Source organism: Cimex lectularius, unplaced genomic scaffold, assembly GCF_000648675.2.
Source record: "Cimex lectularius strain Harlan isolate CLEC.00 unplaced genomic scaffold, Clec_2.1 scaffold137, whole genome shotgun sequence".
NCBI lineage: Eukaryota > Metazoa > Arthropoda > Insecta > Hemiptera > Cimicidae > Cimex > Cimex lectularius.
This window is the reverse complement of record NW_019392687.1, coordinates 1,200,796-1,220,662: the sequence shown is the minus strand read 5'-3', so window position 1 is coordinate 1,220,662 and position 19,867 is coordinate 1,200,796. Positions and strand designations below refer to the sequence as shown.

Below are 19,867 nucleotides of genomic sequence, written 5' to 3'. Positions count from 1 at the left end.
GGACAAACCAGGAAACAATATTTACTTTTAACAGATAAAAATAAAATTAAAAAAATACAACTGATTTAAGCAAAAAATCACTTCGACTTTTGCTTTGATTTATTTCTGTAAACATAAAACTAATAATTTATTCCATTTTTGTACTGGTCGAAGCACCAGGGTTGCTATCCTGCCTGTTGTTCCTCTTATCCGATATCCACTTGTCAATACGCCCTTTTAAATCTGTATTCGATTTGACCATATTCATCGTCAGGGGCGACCTGTTGAAAGGGTCTGTCTGATCGCTAAGTAAATGCCTGGAAATAGAATAAAAAAACCGTTACATTTCAATGATTCGGTCATATCTTAAAAAAGTTTGTTTTTATTTTATTACTCTAATTTATCATTTGTCATTGGTTATTTCCTGAACGTAGGGTTGTAATTACAGTAGAGTCACGACATTGATCTATTTGGATTAGCGGAATAAATTCAATACCTTTAAAGAAAAAGCAGTAAAACAGGTGTGGTAGACACAACATAACACGTTTGTGTTGAAAATAAGCAAAGAGTTGGGGGATCGAAATGGCCAAGTATTTAGGGCGTCCAACTCAAATTCTGCTAAAGGTTATGGGTTTGAATCTTAGCAGAGCTTTTTAACACCTAAAGTGCCATGGGACCCCCTGTACTCACCCACAGGCCAACAAGAGTTTTTATTTAGTATTTATAGGGTTTAAATGAACAAAAGCATTGATCTTTTCTTGTATCCTCAATGAAAGGTATGCCAACATTTCAAAAAACCTATGGATGATGGGCTGGTATTTTAAAAGTTCCTTCCCATGGGCCCAACAATCCCACCTTGGCAAAAAAGTTGTAGGGTTTATGGTCACATGACTTAGAATTTCTAGTTGATATTGTCTACGAGCTTAATTCTTGTTCCAATCGACCCAGCAGGTTATTTTGCATTGAATAAGACAATAACAATTTTTTTTTTTGTGTTTTTCTCGAAAACTATGTGGTCTATGGGCATAATTCTTGTCCCAAACAACCCAGCAGGTCATTTTACATTGATTAAGACATAATATTGTGGTCACTCGACTTAGAATTCCAAGTTGATATTGTCTACAAGCTTAATTCTTGTTCCAATTGACCCAGCAGGTCATTTTACATCGAATAAGACAACAAAATTTTTTTTGGTTTTTTGACATTTTTGTCTAAAAGTATGATTTTATTGTTTTATTCTATGTAAAATGATCTGCTGGCTCAAATGGAAAAGAATTAAGCTCGTAAACCACATAGTTTTTACAAAAACGCCACAAAAAAAAAAAAAAAAAAATAAAATAAAAAATAAAATAAAAAAAATAAAAACAAATCAAATCAAATAAATAAATAAAATGTTATTGCAAAAAAAAAAGAATCTGAGATTAAAAAAAAAAATTATATTGGATAACAATTGGGGTTTTGTTCCAGGAAAGCAGAATCCAATATATTGAACTCATACCACATGTACATTTATTTTTATTTTAGAGCTTCCAAAACACTGACTGACTGAAGAAGACAGCAGATTTTTTATTTTTTATTTTACTACTGTAATTTAACTCTTCTTATTGGTTATATAAGAGTAGCGTTTAATTATAGTAAAGTCCTTCAGGTCCAAACTGATCATTCATTGTCATCAGTCATTATCCTTTTCAATTCAATAATGCAAAACCAAGCAGTAAAACAGGTCTGGAAGACACCTATGTGCATGTATATGTGTATTATGCAGGTAGGTGACATACACATATGCATTGAAAAATAAGTAGAGAGTTTAGGGACTCCAGTAGCAAAAGTGGTTAGGACGTCTGTCTCGTATTTGTGCTTTGGTTCTGGGTTCGAATCCATGGCTTTTCAATTGATAACAGTATGAAAAATGTATTGTAAATGTACATGTAAGAAAAATGTATGGTTTGACCCCTAGTATGCAACACCCAAGGGTAGTTGAACGTTAAGTCCTCCTTTATTAAAGGAATTACTTTTTATTTTTAAGTCAAAAATTTTGAAAAAAAAAACAGGGCAAGTGTGATAGTGAAATCTTTTTGAATCATTCTCATCTGTCTAACCTAGCAGTTTTGCCTTGTCGGATCTGTTTTAGCTTCTCGTCATTTTCAGTTTTTGCTAATAATTTTAGTTCAAACCGACCACTGAAGAGATGAGAAGCCAAAACACATCCGACAGACCGAAATGATGACTGGCAGAATGAAACTTTCGGAAAGGATCTAACTACGCGTCATTCACCTGACCTCTCTATTTCAGCATTCAAAATGAAGCCAAATTAGCAGGAGAGTTTGAAGTGAGCAAAGCCACAATAATTGACCATTAATACTGTTTATATCTGACTGGAAATTACAACAAAACTTTATTTTTGAAAGAATTCGAAAAAAATTCCCCACCGAATGTGTTTGGATTAATAGTGTACTGAACTCGTGCTACATACACATTTATTTTCATTTTAGAGCTTCCAAAACTCTATTTTTGTATATATATATATTTTTTTTATTGTACCCATTTCAAAGCTCTGACCTGCTTCACTATCATGTGGGAGGTCAGTTACAGTCAAGAGTTTCAAAAGCTCTATAATGAAAATAAATAAATATAAATAAATAAATAAATAAATAAATAAATATATATATATATATATATATATATATATGTGTGTGTGTGTGTGTGTGTGTGTGTGTGTGTGTGTGTGTGTGTTATAAACATATAAGTCATTGCATGTTGCTTGCATGATTTTTTTTCACAAATATGCTTTCTTTAAAAATCTACCATACAGTTTACCTTGCTATTGTGGATCTATCAATATTTATTCTAGAAGAAGGCAATGTAACAGGATCTGTCATTAGTGTTGACATTATCGGATCCAAAAACTCATCGGGTGCTTCTGCAAGCAGTTCTTCGTCGGTCTGCTGCAACGCTGCAAGCCTAGCGACTTCTTGGGAAACCGCATGAAGTTCGGTTAATAAGTCTGTTCCGCCTATTCTTACTGTAAACAAAAATTTTTTTTTTCAAATAGAAAAACTACAATGTAAATAATTCTCATACACCTTACCTAGAACGTCACTAGCCAATACGAATAACTGGGGGCTATACGAGCGCCCGTCCCTAGATACAGCAGCACAAAATTCTTCACTGTTGCCTAGATGAACGTATATTCTACAAATGTCTTTGACTATGGATCCTGGATCGAATTTGAATTCCGTCTGGTCTTTAACCTATATTTTAAAGTGTATAATTATTAATACAGTAAGTTTTTAAACATTACACTTTATAATAATTTTGGCCATTACAAATCATTTTGATCTGCCTATCTTCGTTGGTTTGATCACGTTTTGGCATGGGTTATATGCGAGACAACAACAACAAACTGAAACCAAATGATCAGAAACGACCGAGCTATAGGTTCAGTTTTCCACAGAACTCATGGAGAAATCACACAATTTAGTAGATATGGTGTAGATTGGCTTTTCCCCTCTGATGATAGCAAAAAGTCGAAACACATATGACAGACCAAACAGTGAGAATACGCAAACCAAAATGACCGGACAATCAAAGTACAGGTCAGCACCCCTCAGATCCTGTAGGGAAATTTCACATCAGAATATAAACTTTTTTTTTTTAATCAACTTATTTTCCGGTATAAGAGAGAAAAATGGAAAATGATGGATTAATTATATTCTTGGTGGAAAGGGAGCGTGAAAAAAGGCTATAATGGGAATTGAACCCACAACCGTGGGGTTTATGAGGCGAGAGTCTAACATGCTACCACGGTCCCCTTTGTTATAATTTTTATATCCTTGTCATTTTTCTAAGACCTTATTGGCTTACAATTAATAATTTAAAACATAACAACTTTATAGGGAGAAAGCCTCGAGAAGAATAATACCTCTTGCAAAAATACAGCAGAACGGGTTTTTCATGAAACTTTCAGGTGAAGATAGTCAATGAACTAATTAACAAAGTTGTGAGGATAAACAAAAAGAAAAAAAAATACAAAAGCTAAGCAGAGAATAAAAATTGTATGATTTTGGACCAAAATTAATCAAAGATTATGGCAAAAAGTTGAATTACAAGTAAAATTTTTTATGTAGTATAAATAATAACTATGTAGATAAACATAAGTTATGCAAAAAATTGATGTTAAAATAAATGCAAATGTATTGATTTGTGTGAAATGATACTAATCTCATTAATTTTTATTTAGAAATCGTGAGATGCGGTCTGGTGTGATGTACGTTCCAGAAAAACATTTTCTTTATCGTGCCAACGTTCCGATCTTTATTGAGATCATCTTCAGGGCCTGGGATTTACAAACATTGTTTACATATAACAATTACATTTTGGATGTGGAAAAGTGAATTTATACAATGCAAAATATATTTTTTTATATATTCAATCAAAGTATTTCTACTCACTCAAAATGTTTGTCTTCTGTGTAATTGTGCCATTCTTGCGTGTCGTGTCGCGAGTGCCAGTGAGATTTTGCTATTTTGTGTTTATATATGTTGGATTTTGAAGGGGTGGGGAAGGATGTCGGTACAGAAAAGACATTTTTGTATAAGGCGTTGGCTTCTTTGGGGTGAAAAGAGCAGACGAAGGGAAACAATGTGTTGGTAATGGTTAGGCCAGATTATACTTTCAGGATTAAATAGAAAGGGATAAATAAGAAAAGGAAAGCTAAATTGTTGGGAAATTAGACTATGTGAAAAATATTTGATGTGTGGAATGTAATGTGATGATATAGGTATGTTATCTATATTGAATTTGATTAATGATATTAACGTAGCTGCGACTGAGTTTACATGTATCTGTTCTGTAATTGATGCTGTGTTTATCTCTGTTGATATAAACCACCTCTAAGAAATTATGTTTATGTTTGTTTTGTTCTGTGTGTAATACTTTGGATTTTTGAAGTCGAAATTGTGTTGGTGTTCCAGATGGTAGGTAGCGAGTGCTGTAGGATTTTGCTTAAGTTTTTTGCAATCGTAGATATGTTGCTTTACTCTCTTGTCCAGATATTGGGATGATTTCTAAATAAATATCGATTAACGGTCACTAATCACCACACAAATCTCATTAATATTTATGACGTGAAAGTAATTCATGTAGTAACATGAAGGAGGGTTTAAATCCACCTCGAGGAATATCAAGCACTCTGGGGGAGTGATTTTTGACTAGACTTGTCTTGTTTTGAGAGGTGACAGGTATCGATGTCATCAGAATATCCAGTAGCATGACGCAGGACATGCGCTCTGGCTTTCTCTCTGGGGGGCCGTGGCGTGTTTTTTGAGGACGTTGTCTGCTGGCTCTTTGCCGTGGCATTGCGGGGGTTCCTCTAGGCATTATCCAGATCTTTTAGCTGGGGAGGGCTCTCGCCACCAGCAGTGTTTACGTGGGAGAAGGGAAGAATGAAAATCTTTATGTGTTATGTATGTGTGGTTTTTCTAACTCTTTTAATAGTTGACATCCAGACATACTGAGAGGTTAGCATGCTAAGAAAACAGGAAAGAAAATATGACAAGAGTCAGTGACCAAGATGCACAGAAAAAAAATTGTTTTAAAGCTCAGAGGGCCGGCGATGACCACTTGATGTTTGTCGATAAATAATATATACATACATATTTCTGAGCATATAATAAAATAATAAGTGGATAAAATGTTTTTCCCCTACTGTTCATTGTCAATATAAAATCTCTGATTGCTGCATAGCCCTGATAATTAATTAACAAGGATTACTCACCTTAAAATTTTTTTTCTTCGGGCCAACCAAATGATACAGGAAATAATTCAGCATCGCCGCTATCCTGTCGACCATCATGCGGTGGCACAGAATTGATTTGATTTCCGAGCTCATGTATTCTATTGTGTGAATAGTCTCCTTTCCGAGAATATTATCAAACCTGGACAATTAACTGAATTGCAATAAACATAAAACAGTAATTGATAATAGGACCATACTTTGCTGTCATTCCTATTTGTCGGAAGAACTGTTCGTTCCGGCTTCTCTCCTCGTCCGGCAGGTTTTCCCACTCTCCGCTGTCCCTTTATAAAAACAAAAACAAAAAACTTTAAAATGTCAACCCTGGTTGATATTTAAAGAGTGTAACAAGGAAATGTCAACATAATGTCATTTTAAATAAATCATTTACCTGGCTGTCTGTAATGTCCTGAGCTGTGCCATGTTTGACAAAGCTTCATCAAGTAAAAAAATAGCGTCATTCATTAACAAGTTGAGAAACCTTAGAAACAATGGTGGGATGACTTCTTCCATATTTCTCTCTGCTTCATCAGCAAGCTCTCTTAAAAATAAACCAGCAAAATAAATTCATCGTCCATTGCTGTTGATGAACATTATTGTACATCGTTCAATAAATTCTGTGAATATGCTGCTCACTGTCAACATTTAAAGCTCATAAATAATGTAAAATACAGTGCGAATAGGGTAGGAGGGCTTAAAAATCCATTTACCGTTTCATGTACAACAAATGGCAGGGCAGACCCATTTATAAATATTTCTCAAATTATCAAAGAAAGTTTCCATTCTAATTTGAACACAGACTTTTACTCTTGAAGTATGCAGGGTTATAACCCAGCAACAAAGATGGGAGAAGTTGAGACTTTTCTAAACACCGAAACAGCGAGTGACCAACATGATCAGAAACGATCAAGCTACATTTATTTTCTGGTGAACATATGCAATTTCTGCTGAGAGAAGTAATTTGAATATGACAAATCATCTCTCCTTTGAAATATTTTCTTAAGTTAACCTCAAGCCAACCCTTTATTCACAGGGGAGGAAATATTGTTACTTAACAACACTATAAACAACATACCGGATTAAACCTTATCACTTCTCAAATGAAAAAAGTGTGATTTTTAGATTCGATTTTTTCCACAAAAGCCAAATTTTGGGCTGGATTGGGCAATTCGTTTTTATTCATTCTAAATTGTTTTGCAGTGACCCAACGAACCATTTATTTTTTCTACTATTATTACAAGTCAAATTAATTTTTTTAAAGAAAGAACATTAAATCTAAAAATAAATTAGTTAATTTAAAAAATTAATAACAAAATTTAAAAAAAGATAACTTACATTTTGTTTACATGTACGTGTAAATAATAAATATTATATATATTTAAAAAAAGACTATAGAATGGAACAAGCCAGGACCAAAATTGGTTAAATATAGAGCAAAGCTTGGCTTTGTACAAAAAAAATTTAATTTAAAAAATAAATAAATAAAATAAGGGAAATAAAGCAGAGGCTAGTAGAGATGAGAACGAGAAGAGGAAGAGAGGAGAAATAAGCCATTTAAAAATTATTTTATTCTTTAAATAAAGGTGTTAAATTTGTAATTCATTAATTTTGTTATTGTGTTAAATTCGAGATTTATATAATTTTAGAGTATTTTATTTATTTATTTTTAAAATTAATTAAGGTTTTTAGTTGAGATAAAAAAGTCAATGGCACGAGCGGGATTCGAACCCACGATCTTCGGCTTGATACGCCGCTGCTCTTCCACTTGAGCTATCGTGACCTCGATCCACTCGGACACCAACTTCCCATCTCAACCGCACCTTTTGAATTTTCTCTCCTTTTTGCCATTTTGTCGTCGAGAATCCACAACCCGATTACACGACATTTGAAAAATGGCAAAAAGGAGGGAAAATTCAAAAGGTGCGGTTGAGATGGGAAGTTGGTGTCCGAGTGGATCGAGGTCACGATAGCTCAAGTGGTAGAGCAGCGGCGTATCTAGCTGAAGATCGTGGGTTCGAACCCCGCTCGTGACACTGACTTTTTTATTTCAACTAAAAACCTTAATTAATTGAAAGATATCAATTGGTCAAGCGGACCACGAAAACTAGTGATTTCAATAAGTTAAAATGAAGTATACCTTCACTAAAGCTCTCCGTGGTCATTTCATTTGTCGCCGAGAATCAAATAGATTGCACATTTGAAAAATGGCAAAAAGGAGGGAAAATTCAAAAGGTGGGATTGAGATGGGAAGTTAGTGTCCGAGTGGGTCGAGGTCACGATAGCTCAAGTGGTAGAGCAGCGGCATATCAAGCCGAAGATCGTGGGTTCGAATCCCGCTCGTGCCATTGACTTCTTTATCTCAACTAAAAACCTTAACTAACTGTAATATATTAATTGGTCAAACGGACCACGAAATTAGTGAATTTATTTTTAAAATTGAATACAAAACCAATTCTCCAAGTGGTGGCCAAAGGTTCAGGGTGAGTGGGAATTTCTAAGCATTGGTTTTCCTCTCTTCTCCAGAGCTATGGACTGACAGAAATCCTACCGACAACGAGATCGCGGTAGCCGAGAAAGCAGAGGCATCTATAAGGGATTTGTTGCAGACTCGAGATTTGGTACCAGTGTAGGTACTAGCCTTTTTTTAAAATATTTTCTTTGTCAGTTTGGTTATTACATTTATTTTATTTACTCTTCTTTTTTTAAATTTTACTTATTTATTTTTAATTTGTCTTTGTTTTCCTTCTTTATGTTTATGGTCATTTTAACCAATTAAATGACTGGTGCTCGACTTCTTTTTTTTATTATTTCTTATTTTATGTCCTCTTGGTATTTAATTTTTTTTCCCCACTCCTGTCTCAACTGAGCGGTTGATACCGTAGACACTCCCTGGGTGAATTTTGGGCCACAAAACCGAGTACTCAAATTAAAAATAATTTAAAAAAATATTGTAAGCCATTCAATACAAACCAAGAAATGTAAACAACCCCACCATTAATTTCACCTATATTTTCCTTGTGTGATCTCTCAAATAAGAGACACTACTGTCTACCTTTTTTTTTGGGGGGGGGGGTTAAAGAGCAAGGGCAATTCTCATAAAATATCAAGTCCTTTTAAAGGAATAACAACAAAATTAAGTTTGGTCGTTCAGATCACTTTGAAACCTCCTTTTGGGCTGTCAGCCTTGTACAATTTTGCTGTCTTCAACGCTGAGTCTAACAAGTGAGAAGCCGAAACACACACATAGACCAAAATCATTTTAAACAAGAAATCAAGCAGCAGGAAATCTTATAAAAATACTTGCTATTTTAATGTATCATTGAATAAATAAACAGACTCACCTAAATATTGCACGGTGCCCTTCGATTCCCCAAAGGTAGTCCATTACAGTATACATCGGCCTTCTGTAATTGAACTTCTGCTCGAAAGCCACACTCTCTCCAGTCATTTCTATCGACACGAAGACGTGCAGCAGACAACCGACAATCTACAATAAATCACCGTAAAAATAAACATTATTAAAAAATAAATAAAATCTATAACTACCTGATCCCTATGGGGGTGTTCTAAAAATAATTTCTCCCTATAAAATACACCGAGTGGGTTCGGATTAAGGCTGGGTTCGTCTTGATCCCTTGGTAGGAGGCATTCCAGGCATTGGGCCAGATGTGCCCTCAGATGAGGATTCCTCGCTCTGTTTTTTGAGCCCATTAAAACAAGCAGGAGCGACATGAGCGGCTCCATTAAACTGGGGCCCCCTTCTTCCAAAGTCTGAGGGCTGTACGTTTTTGCCAGTTTCATAAACCTCCCCACACTTTCTACAACCAACTCTGGTATACACCTGAAATATCATTATTAATAAATTATAACTCTTAATAAGTAGAAACAATAAAATAAAATAAATATAATTAAAAAAAAGGACAATGTTATGCCACAATGGAATTTGGTGTAAATAACGACTTCAATTCTTTTTATTACCTCAGAGTTGAAGGGCCGCTTTCAGGAAGGGGAAACTTCAAGGGTCTCATGACCATTGGCGCGTACTGCTGCCGTTTTTCAGTTATAGGGTCTAAGACCACCTGGATGAGCCATGTGGCCGTGGCAACTTCAAATTGCCCGAGGAGCTTTAACATGACTGGCTCGAGCAATGCACATCTCATACACAGGTACCTACAAAATAAAAACATTTATAACAAAAAAAGATTCAAGTTATATGTAGTTAGTTGAATATTTTATAAATTGTTATTAATTATATATGACAATATTTAAAAAAACCCTTGTCCTTTGATTGAGGTTTATTAATTTTAAGTATTTGTCTTTCTAAATGTTCAAGGTGTTCATGAACCCTGATGAACCGATAAGGTTTGTTTTTGAAGATGATGCCAAGTTTTGTTATATTTACCTTGACATTTCCAATTCCATTGTTTCCCTAAATGAGTCAATTATGTCTAGCCTGGGTTGGACATGAGATTGAGCATCATTAAGGGATTGTTGTAGTCTTCCTATTTCTTGGTAAAGTTGTTGCGTCCGTTCTAATAATATTCTTACACTCAGATCCAGGGCTCTGTGTGTCATAAAGAAACATTCGGTGATGAAACTGTATGGTTGAGAAGAGAATGGACGGACCTCACCTTCTTCTAAAGGTAGAAGACAGGTTTCTTTATTTAAAGATTTACAGTGTACACCGAATTTGGCCATGTCTTCATTTAATTCTACCTGATAATTGAAAAATAAGAAAAGCGTTAGCATGTGTTAAAATAGACGAGTGAATATTTTAATGCGGATTTACCCTAAATGCTGGATACGTTGGGTCAATTTTGAGCAATTTTCTTTGGTCAGTGATAAAAGGTTGAGAGAGTCGTAACATAACTGATGTTAAATTGATTACAAATCCATCAGAAATGTAGCCCAGGGCACCAGGGAGTCCTAGGCTTGTAGTCGCCCAGAGCCTTCCACGTGGAAGATTTGCGTCTAAACATCCTCCGATCCATTTTAATACCCTACCCCTTAATTCTGGGGATAAACGAAGAATATGATCTAACATCGCATGTATCCTTTCACACAGTTCGTTCATAGCCGTCCAGAGGTTTCCTTCGAGAGCGCTTAATGCCTGTTCACAAAAATGACAAAATCTTGAAACGTACTGCTCCAATGTGTGCCGATTCTGTCACTTACACCATCAAGAGGCTTTTCGAAATATTCCACGGGCGCCTCGACAGATTTCGGAAGGCATGACAAATTCAACATACTCCCGAATAGCGTATCGGTATAAGCCAGGCCGACTCTGTAATTTCTTGGCGCTGTGTAATCCAACAAAAGCTGAAAACCCAAAAACCATTTCAATAAACAATTAGTCTAATAAAACAAATATGAAAAACCTTACATCTGCCAGAGGCACTATAGTGACAAACGTGTTCAAAACGTTAAAATGCGATCTTTGAAATGACATTAACGTCGCGTTTGCGAAGCTTTTATGTATATGAACTAAAATGGGTTGGAATGCTTCTGCTAAAACTGCTTTACCCTCTTCTGCTATGATCAAATTCACTATGTCGCTAATAAAACTCTGAAGGAATTCATCGTAAAGCACCTCTATTTCATACAATGTCAAAACCTGCAACAACGCATGAACAATTGTTTTCATTAGTAGTTCAGGTATAATTGACAGGCCAGCAGGATCGTGTATGGAGCCCTTAAGCTACAGTTCTCTTTCTGAGTAAGTTAGAAAATTTTTAATTCATAAAGTATATACAATTGTATCTTAATTATTATTTTAAATTATTCCATTAATTTTCAATTCATTTTCAAGTTTATTGGATAAATTTTTATAATAAATAAATACCTGTCTATGGACATCCTGCATTTCAAAAATGGCAGGCTGCCTGAGTGCAGTGGAAGCATTTTCGATTACGTAAGTGATAATGTTCGAGATGATTTTCTCAGGGAAGTCGGTTGTTTTTTTTGTAATTTTCTTAAGCCGCTTGTAGCTTTCAAAAAGGTAGAGCATGCACTCCGTCTGGACGACATGGTAGTTTGAAGTTAGTTTGGTCTTCGACTTAGCGCAGATCAGGTGCTGAGCTGGATTATTGAGCAGCAGCCTTTCAAAAAGGGCTATCTTGAGCAATTCCAGATCAACGTACGCTTTGCTGGCAGCGGTCGTTGCAAGCTCTTCCATGAAAACCAACTGTGGATTCCGCCCTGTCTTGACCGAATTTTCATCCTTTGTGAATGTGATATTAAACACATCCTCAGCCAACTTTTGCACCTCTTCAGATATAAACCTGAAAACGACATATTTATTGTATTTACAAGTAAAAAATAAAGTATTTTATTTGTTATTAAAAATGTTTTATGGTACAGATAACAATGTATATTTCAATAACTGAGTGTTGAAATTTTATATTTTTGGATATTAATTACTAGAAGTGATTGTGCAAAAAATAAAACAATACATATAAACATTACTTTTACATCTTTCAATTAATTAATCTATTTATGTAAGGTTTTGGTTGAAATTAAAAAGTTAGTGTCTCGAGCGAGATTTGAACCCACGACTTTTTCATTTCAACCAAAACCTTACATAGAAAGATTAATTAATTGAAAGAAGTAATTTGGTCAATAGACCACTAAATATAATGTATTATTTTTACAGTTCTAGCAAAATAATAAATTCCATTTGGCGAACTAAGCTAAAATTGGAAATCGTAATCATCGTTACTGCTATAATGCTGAATCCAAGCACATATTTATTTCCTTATCTGATTCTCAGGCAATGAATTTTACATACTGCTCATCTGTCATCATTTTCCTCCGCCTATCTTGCTATTTGTGTGCCATACTTTCCTTTTGCCATCTTCAGTGCTGGGTCGCCTTTGACAGACCCAATCAGTGATGATAGGCAGACCAAAAGAAGACTTCGCTGTCCATTGGATAGACAACTTTTGAAAATTGTAAGCACTATTGAAACTAATGAGTCAGGAAATTGTTTTATAACCATTCAAATTTGTTGTTTCTAATATGCTCAAATTGCTGGATATTCTGAAGCGTCTAATATCAAATTATATTGATTTTAGGTGAGAAAATTATTTCTTGTTTTCAATAACAAAATTTCCGTTAGGCTGTGACCCTACTCATGCAGGGATACTCAAGTCTCTGAGTGACTGTGATACTCGGCGACGAAAAGACCCTGTCAGGATTAAGTGGCATTACTCTCTCTCTCTCTCTCACTCTATCTGTCTCTTCATCTCCATCCATCTCTCTGTCTCTTTATCACTCTCTCCCTTTCTTCATCTCTCATCTCTTTCTTTCTCTCTCTCTCTCTCTCTCTCTCTCTCTCTCTTTCTTCACTTTCTCACTGTCTCTCTATCTTTCTGTCGAATTTTGTCAAATCAAATCAATTCCAATTTTATTGCTTTAACATTTTACAATTATGTAATGTTTGTAATTTAAGATTACAACAAGCAACGGTTGCATATTATATAATAAGCATATAACAATAAACACACGTATTACACTGTATTATTAATACAATTTATTACATAAATACTCAATTAATTATACACAATTTTTTTCGAAATGAAAAATTTGTGTCACAGGCAGTACTCGAACCCCCGAAAATCGGGTAGTCGAAATGAGAAGTTTGTGGCATGGGCAATCGAAGTCACGGTAGCTCAAGTGGTAGAGCAGCGGCGTATTGAGCCGAAAATCGTGGGTTCGAATCCCGCCTGTGACACAAATTTTTCATTTCGAAAAAAATTGTGTATAATTAATTGAGTATTTATATATTTAATAGAAGCTGATAAAATTTAGTAACAATTTATTACATATTCATAAATTAAAAATAGAAAGTAAATCAATGTAATTTAAATAAAACAAAGAAAAATGATATTTGAACATACAAAAAATACATACGTATTTTACTGAAATGTAATTTTGTAAAGAAGCATCATACAAAATATTACGAAAAATAGGCTCACATCATATTGTATTTTTTTATCAAGAAATTCATTAAATGTATAACGGTGGTAAGGTAATCCTTAATTTTCCTCTTAAATATTTTTGAGAATAAAAAAATTAACATGTCGGGCAATTTATTGAAAAATTTAAACGCCTAATAATTAACACTATTACTTGAATTAATCAAACTCATCCCTGGGAGCTTTTCCTTCACTTTAGGTAATTTGTTATAATTATAATAAACATATTTAATATAATTAAAGTAATATGAGTATTTTTAGACTTATAAATGCAATTTTGCAATCGGCATCTTAGCCTGCACCACAAATGGGTATTACTGCCTTTCTTTGGATGGAGAAAATCAATTTACTTGAAGATGAGCGACCCCATATTACTATTGCATAACTAATATGTGCATGAATACAGCCATAGTATGCATTAATTAATGTCTTACTTGATACTTGATCGTATAAACATCGTACTAAATATAAATTAGAATTTAATTTTTTTACATTGATAGTGCAATGAGTGTGATAGTTTAATTTGTAATCAATCAAAACATTGAAATCGCTTTCTTTCTCATCATCTTTATCACTCTCTTTTTCTACCTATCTCGATCTCTATCTTTCTCATTGTCTATATATCTATCAATCAATATATCTATCTTTTTCTCCCCTTTCGCTTTTGTAGTTGTTGGATGTAATGGTAGTCAAATTTGACCAAATCACTGTGACTATAAAGAGAAATCACCAACATTTTTTTGTGTTGTGCTCTCTCTTTCACTATATCTCTTTCTATCTATCTAACTATGTATAACTATCTTCCTCTCCTCTTTCACTCTCTCTTTTACTATATCTCTTTCCATCTATTCTCCTATCTCTATGTATATCTCTCTTCCTTTCCTTCTCCCTCACCCTCTCTATCTTGTAATTGTTGGATATAAAAAATATAAAAGCTGTAATCAGTGGTTTAGCAGCTCAATCCTATCTGCCAATTATCAATTTTATTTTTGTTGCATTTATCTTTGATCTACAACAGATAAGCTTAAAGTTTGAGCCTGATTCATCGAATTCCTGAACTTTTGACATTTAAGGAAACACTCTAAAGAAAGCTTTTTTGTTTTCTTTGGACATTTCCGGAGAAATTCTTACTCTCTTTATTGTAGTTGATTTAGGCGAGGAGAATAACTGTTCCTTCGATGAAATAGAGCAAGAATCCCAGTTTTATTAACTGAAAATAATTCGTGACCAAATAACGAATTGCGATATTAACAGAAATATTAAGATAGTGTTGTAGTGCACTGCTAGGCTCTCTCTTTCACTATTTCTCTTTCTATCTTTCTAAGGTTTGTAATCAATCACTGTTGTAATCGCAAGTAATCCCTTCTTCATCAGCAAAACTCACGACTCAGATGTACTCAATTTGATCATGAGAAACACTTTTAATGTAGGGAAAATTCCTCGATCAAAAATAAAAATAAAACACTTCGCAATTAAACGAAAACGAAATTAAACCACTGGTTAGATTAAGATTCACCAAAAAATTGATTTAAAATACAAGAAAATTGCAGCGTTACGATTGACTTGTGTCTCGTACTGTGTTCAAACATCGACTCCCCGAAACACTCTAAATAATTTCTTACTTGTTTGGACAAGGAAGAAACAGGATCCTCCGATGAAGGATTGTCTCTATTTGTCGCTCTATCTATATACATCTACCTATCCCTCTCTCTCACTCTGTCTCCTCCTCTTTCCCTATCCATCAATCAGTCAATATTTATCTTCCTCTTTCCTCTCTCTCCCTATCCATCTATCCCTATCAATCTATGTATGAATATCCATCTTCTTCTCTCTCTTTTACTATATCTCTTTCTATCTATCTAACTATGTATAACTATCTTCCTTTCCCCTCTCACTCTCTCTTTCACTATTTCTCTTTCTATATATCTAACCATGTATAACTATCTTCATCTCCCCTCTCACTCTCTCTTTCACTATTTCTCTTTCTATCTAACCATGTATAACTACTATCTTCATCTCCCCTCTCACTCTCTCTTTCACTATTTCTCTTTCTATCTATCTAACCATGTATAACTATCTTCATCTCCCCTCTCACTCTCTCTTTCACTATTTCTCTTTCTATCTATCTAACCATGTATAACTATCTTCATCTCCCCTCTCACTCTCTCTTTCACTATTTCTCTTTCTATCTATCTAACTATGTATAACTATCTTCCTCTCCCCTCTCACTCTCTCTCTTTCACTATCTCTTTCTATCTATCTAACTATGTATAACTATCTTCCTCTCCCCTCTCACTCTCTGTCTCTATATCTTTTTCATCTATACCAATCTATGAATATCTATCTTCCTTTCCCCTTTCTCCCTCAAACTCTCTCTCTCTCTCTCTCTCTCTCTCTTGTAGTTGTTGTATATGAAAAATGTAAAAGCTGTGATCAGTAGTTTAGCAGCTCAATGTTATCTGCCAATTTTCAATATGATTTTTGTGATATTTATCGTTTATATACTACACATAAGGTTAAAGTTTGTGATTGATGGAATTCCTGAGCCTTCGAAATTTAAGGAAACCCTCTAAATAATTTCTTACTTGTAGTTGGACGAAGAAGAAACAGGATCCTCCGATGAAGAAGCTTGTTCTTGTGCGGATGTTGTAGGGGCTTCCGCCGGCTCAGAAAAAAGATTCAGAAAAGGATTTTTCTCAGATTCTTTTCCAGACATTTTCAGGTTCGAAGTCCGACTTTTAAAGCATCATTCGACAAGGAACAAGGACGACAAACGTGTGAACTGCGATGTTTAAGGTTAATGTCAGCTTTGTTTTCCAGCCTCGTCTCAACTTCCACAACTCGTTCTGTGAGATTATTAACGTCTTCGCCTTTGGCCGTTTGTTTTTTCTCGACGATGGAAACTGTGAAACTTAGAACGATTTTACTCTCGGCAAATACAAGCGGATCCCGGATGATTTACAGATCAACACATGACGTTTGAAAATGACGTTCCATCGACTGACGGACTCACGGCCCCAACTTCGCGGCCGGAAGCACTTCTGGCACCCAACGACGCTAATTTAGAGACAGGAAAACAAATCGAATCCGTTTTGTTGAATGTTTAAATCGAAAATTTGTTTCAACCTGTCATCCGACAGAGAAACGTATTTGGAAAATTATCAGGAAACTTATGATTACGAGTGCAACTTTGAAAGTTTGAAGTGTGACCGTGCGACCCTGGTGGAAGCCTCTTGCTCAAGGGACAACACAATGATGAGTTTATACAAACATCGGTTAACTCAAGAATTTAAAATTCTCCAGTTAAACTTCTAGAAGAATCAATCTATCTGTTAAAAATACAAAACAAATTCTACACTGACCCCGCCCTTAAATTTTAATGTATTTAGGTATATTCATATTTTACATACCAAAAATAGGTTTGGTTATAAAAATAAGACATTTAAAAAGAAAATGTTTATTATCTATTTCTACAAAAACAATAATTGAGTAAAGAATAAAAGAACAGAAAATTCAACAGAAAATATTTACTTTTCTGTCATTGTTTAATCTTTTAAACTCTTTTGTGAGAGAATACTAATAATATCGCACCTAATGGTATCCCTGACACCACACAACTATCATATAAATCCATTATATTTAGTGGTCTATTGACTAAATTACTTTTTTCGATTAATTATTATTTTTATTTAAGGTTTTGGTTGAAATGAAAAAATTAATACAATAATATCCCATCTTATGGTATCCCTAACGTGACACACACCACACAACTATGGTACAAATCCATTATATTTAGTGGTCTATTGATCAAATTACTTCTTTCAATTAATTAATTTTTTATTTAAGGTTTTCGGTTGAAATGAAAAAATTAGTCTCACAAGCGGGATTTGAAACCACGACCTTCAAATCCAGCTTGTGACACTAACTTTTCCATTTCAACCAAATCCTTAAATAAATAAAAAATAATATCCCATCTTATGGTATCTGTGACATGACCCTGACACGGCACAATAATCTATAAATCCATTGTATTTAGTGATCTATTGACTAAATTACTTCTTTCAATTAATTAATTTTTTATTTAAGGTTTTCGGTTGAAATGAAAAAGTTAGTGTCACAAGCGGGATTCGAAACCACGACCTTCAAATCCAGCTTGTGACACTAACTTTTCCATTTCAACCAAATCGTTAAATTAAAAAAAAAAAAAATCCCATCTTATGGTATCTGTGACGTGACACTGACACCGCACAATTATCATATAAATTCATTATATTTTGTGATCTATTGACTAAATTCTTTCAATTAATTAACTTTTTAAATTTAAGGTTTTGTTTGAAATGAAAGTTAGTGTCACGAGCTGGATTTGAAGGTCATGGGTTCGAATCCCGCTCGTGACACTAACTCTTTCATTTCTGCCAAAACCCTACATAAAAAGATTAATTAATTGAAATATGGTATAAATGTAGAAATAAGTAAGCTATTTTTAGCTCAGTCCATAACAAAACGTTTTGTAAATGATCTACTCTCAGATTTAAAAATAAGTATATCTAATATAAAATAAGTAAATAGGTGAGAAGAAAGATTGTTTACAAAATATGAATCTTCATGCTCATTTCTTTAAACAAAACTGTTGGTATGAGTCTTGAAGTCATGAGAGCTTAAATTAACATATACTAATTTCTGACTTATTACTCAACTCTGCATACGCATGTACATTAACGCTTCCAGGTTTTGTAATCTACAATATATTAACAACAGAACTTGCAAGTCACCCTCCAGGGTGTTGGCAGACAGGGTACTGGGGGCTATCAACAACTGGGGCTCAATTCAAAAACAAATATGGGACTGATCATATGATCTCAGAAACTGTTCAAAACATCCTATAAAGTCTTAACAGATTATAAAGGGGAAGAATGAACTCAGGAGAGTATCAGATACAATGATACAGATGGCTCCAAAACACATGAAGCAACTGGATCGGGTGTTTTTTGTACAAGCTCAAGACATGAGCAAAAAACTCATTATGGAATTACACTTACGTCTTTCAAGCAGAAATATATGCCAACGCTTGTGCCCCAGAAAATCTTAAGAGGTGGCGAAAAAAATCTTTTTTTTTTTTTAATTGGCCTTATGATCTTGCATATTAGCCATAGTACGAATTCTGGTGTGTTCAATTTGGGGGTTATCGGGAAAAAAGGGCCAGAGGCGACGGTGGGAATCGAACCCACGACCGCGGCGTGAGAGTCTCTAATGCTAACCACTCGGCTACCGCGGTCTCCGGAAAAAAATCTTTATAATATCTGATAGCCATGCAGCTATTAAAGCATTAGCATGTAAAAAAAATCACATCAAAATTAGCCAGTGAATGCATCCAAAATATCCAAATCCTGGGGAAACACAACAGATTGTTTTCTGATGATATCTGGGGTGCCTGGGCACAGAGGAATTTTGGGTAATGAGAAAACAGACACACTGGCCAGAGGAGGATCTGCAAGACGTGCATAGGCCCCAAACCTATACTTTGAATAAATATAAAACAAATACAGAATCATCCATCGCATAATGGATACAAATAAAACAAAAGGAGAAGTGGATAAACTGTAAGATACTCTGTAAGATACTTTTACAACAAGTACATATATCTAATTCTATATAAACAAAAGATGAGGTTAAAAGGTCAATGTTGGACAGGATTTAAACCCTTGACTACTCAAATTTTTTGCTCCTGGTTCCTTTTATAGTTATATAAATATGAATTTCTCGGTATCTTGGGTCTTTAGACACCAATTCTTTTGTAAAGGTACGTGTAAAGTGCAGATTCTTGCAACTGGGAGGAAAAGCCGTGAGATACTTAGGGAGAGACTGGCAAGGCTGAGGTTTTAACAACCCAAAGTTGACCAGTGAGTTATAAAAAAACCAGAGGAGCACAATAGATCTACTCAGGTCGAAGTGCAGGTCTTTGTGTTCGCCTCTTTTATCCATATCCCTATGTGAGTGCACTTTTATTGGCCAGTACATATTCAATGAGAGAGAGTATCCCAGCGGTCCCAAACTTTTCCTGTTACCGGCACCCTTAAAATATCAGAAATTTTCCGTGGCGCACCAAGTCCAAACAATT

General features: G+C 34.6%; 1 protein-coding gene across 1 annotated transcript; it reads right to left on the bottom strand.

Moving 5' to 3' along the window:
• Nucleotides 1-55: 55 nt before the first annotated feature.
• LOC106664880 (ubiquitin conjugation factor E4 A) lies at nucleotides 56-17,070 on the bottom strand. Its single transcript, XM_014390935.2, has 15 exons — nucleotides 16,335-17,070; nucleotides 11,616-12,054; nucleotides 11,157-11,387; nucleotides 10,949-11,092; nucleotides 10,563-10,883; nucleotides 10,176-10,489; nucleotides 9,752-9,943; nucleotides 9,320-9,614; nucleotides 9,115-9,260; nucleotides 6,165-6,314; nucleotides 5,974-6,057; nucleotides 5,756-5,915; nucleotides 3,068-3,230; nucleotides 2,797-3,001; nucleotides 56-296 (listed from the first exon to the last, which is right to left on the bottom strand). Exons 1-15 carry the CDS (start codon nucleotides 16,463-16,465, stop codon nucleotides 128-130), a joined length of 3,144 nt encoding a protein of 1,047 aa, XP_014246421.1. The 5' UTR covers nucleotides 16,466-17,070; the 3' UTR covers nucleotides 56-127.
• Nucleotides 17,071-19,867: the final 2,797 nt, after the last annotated feature.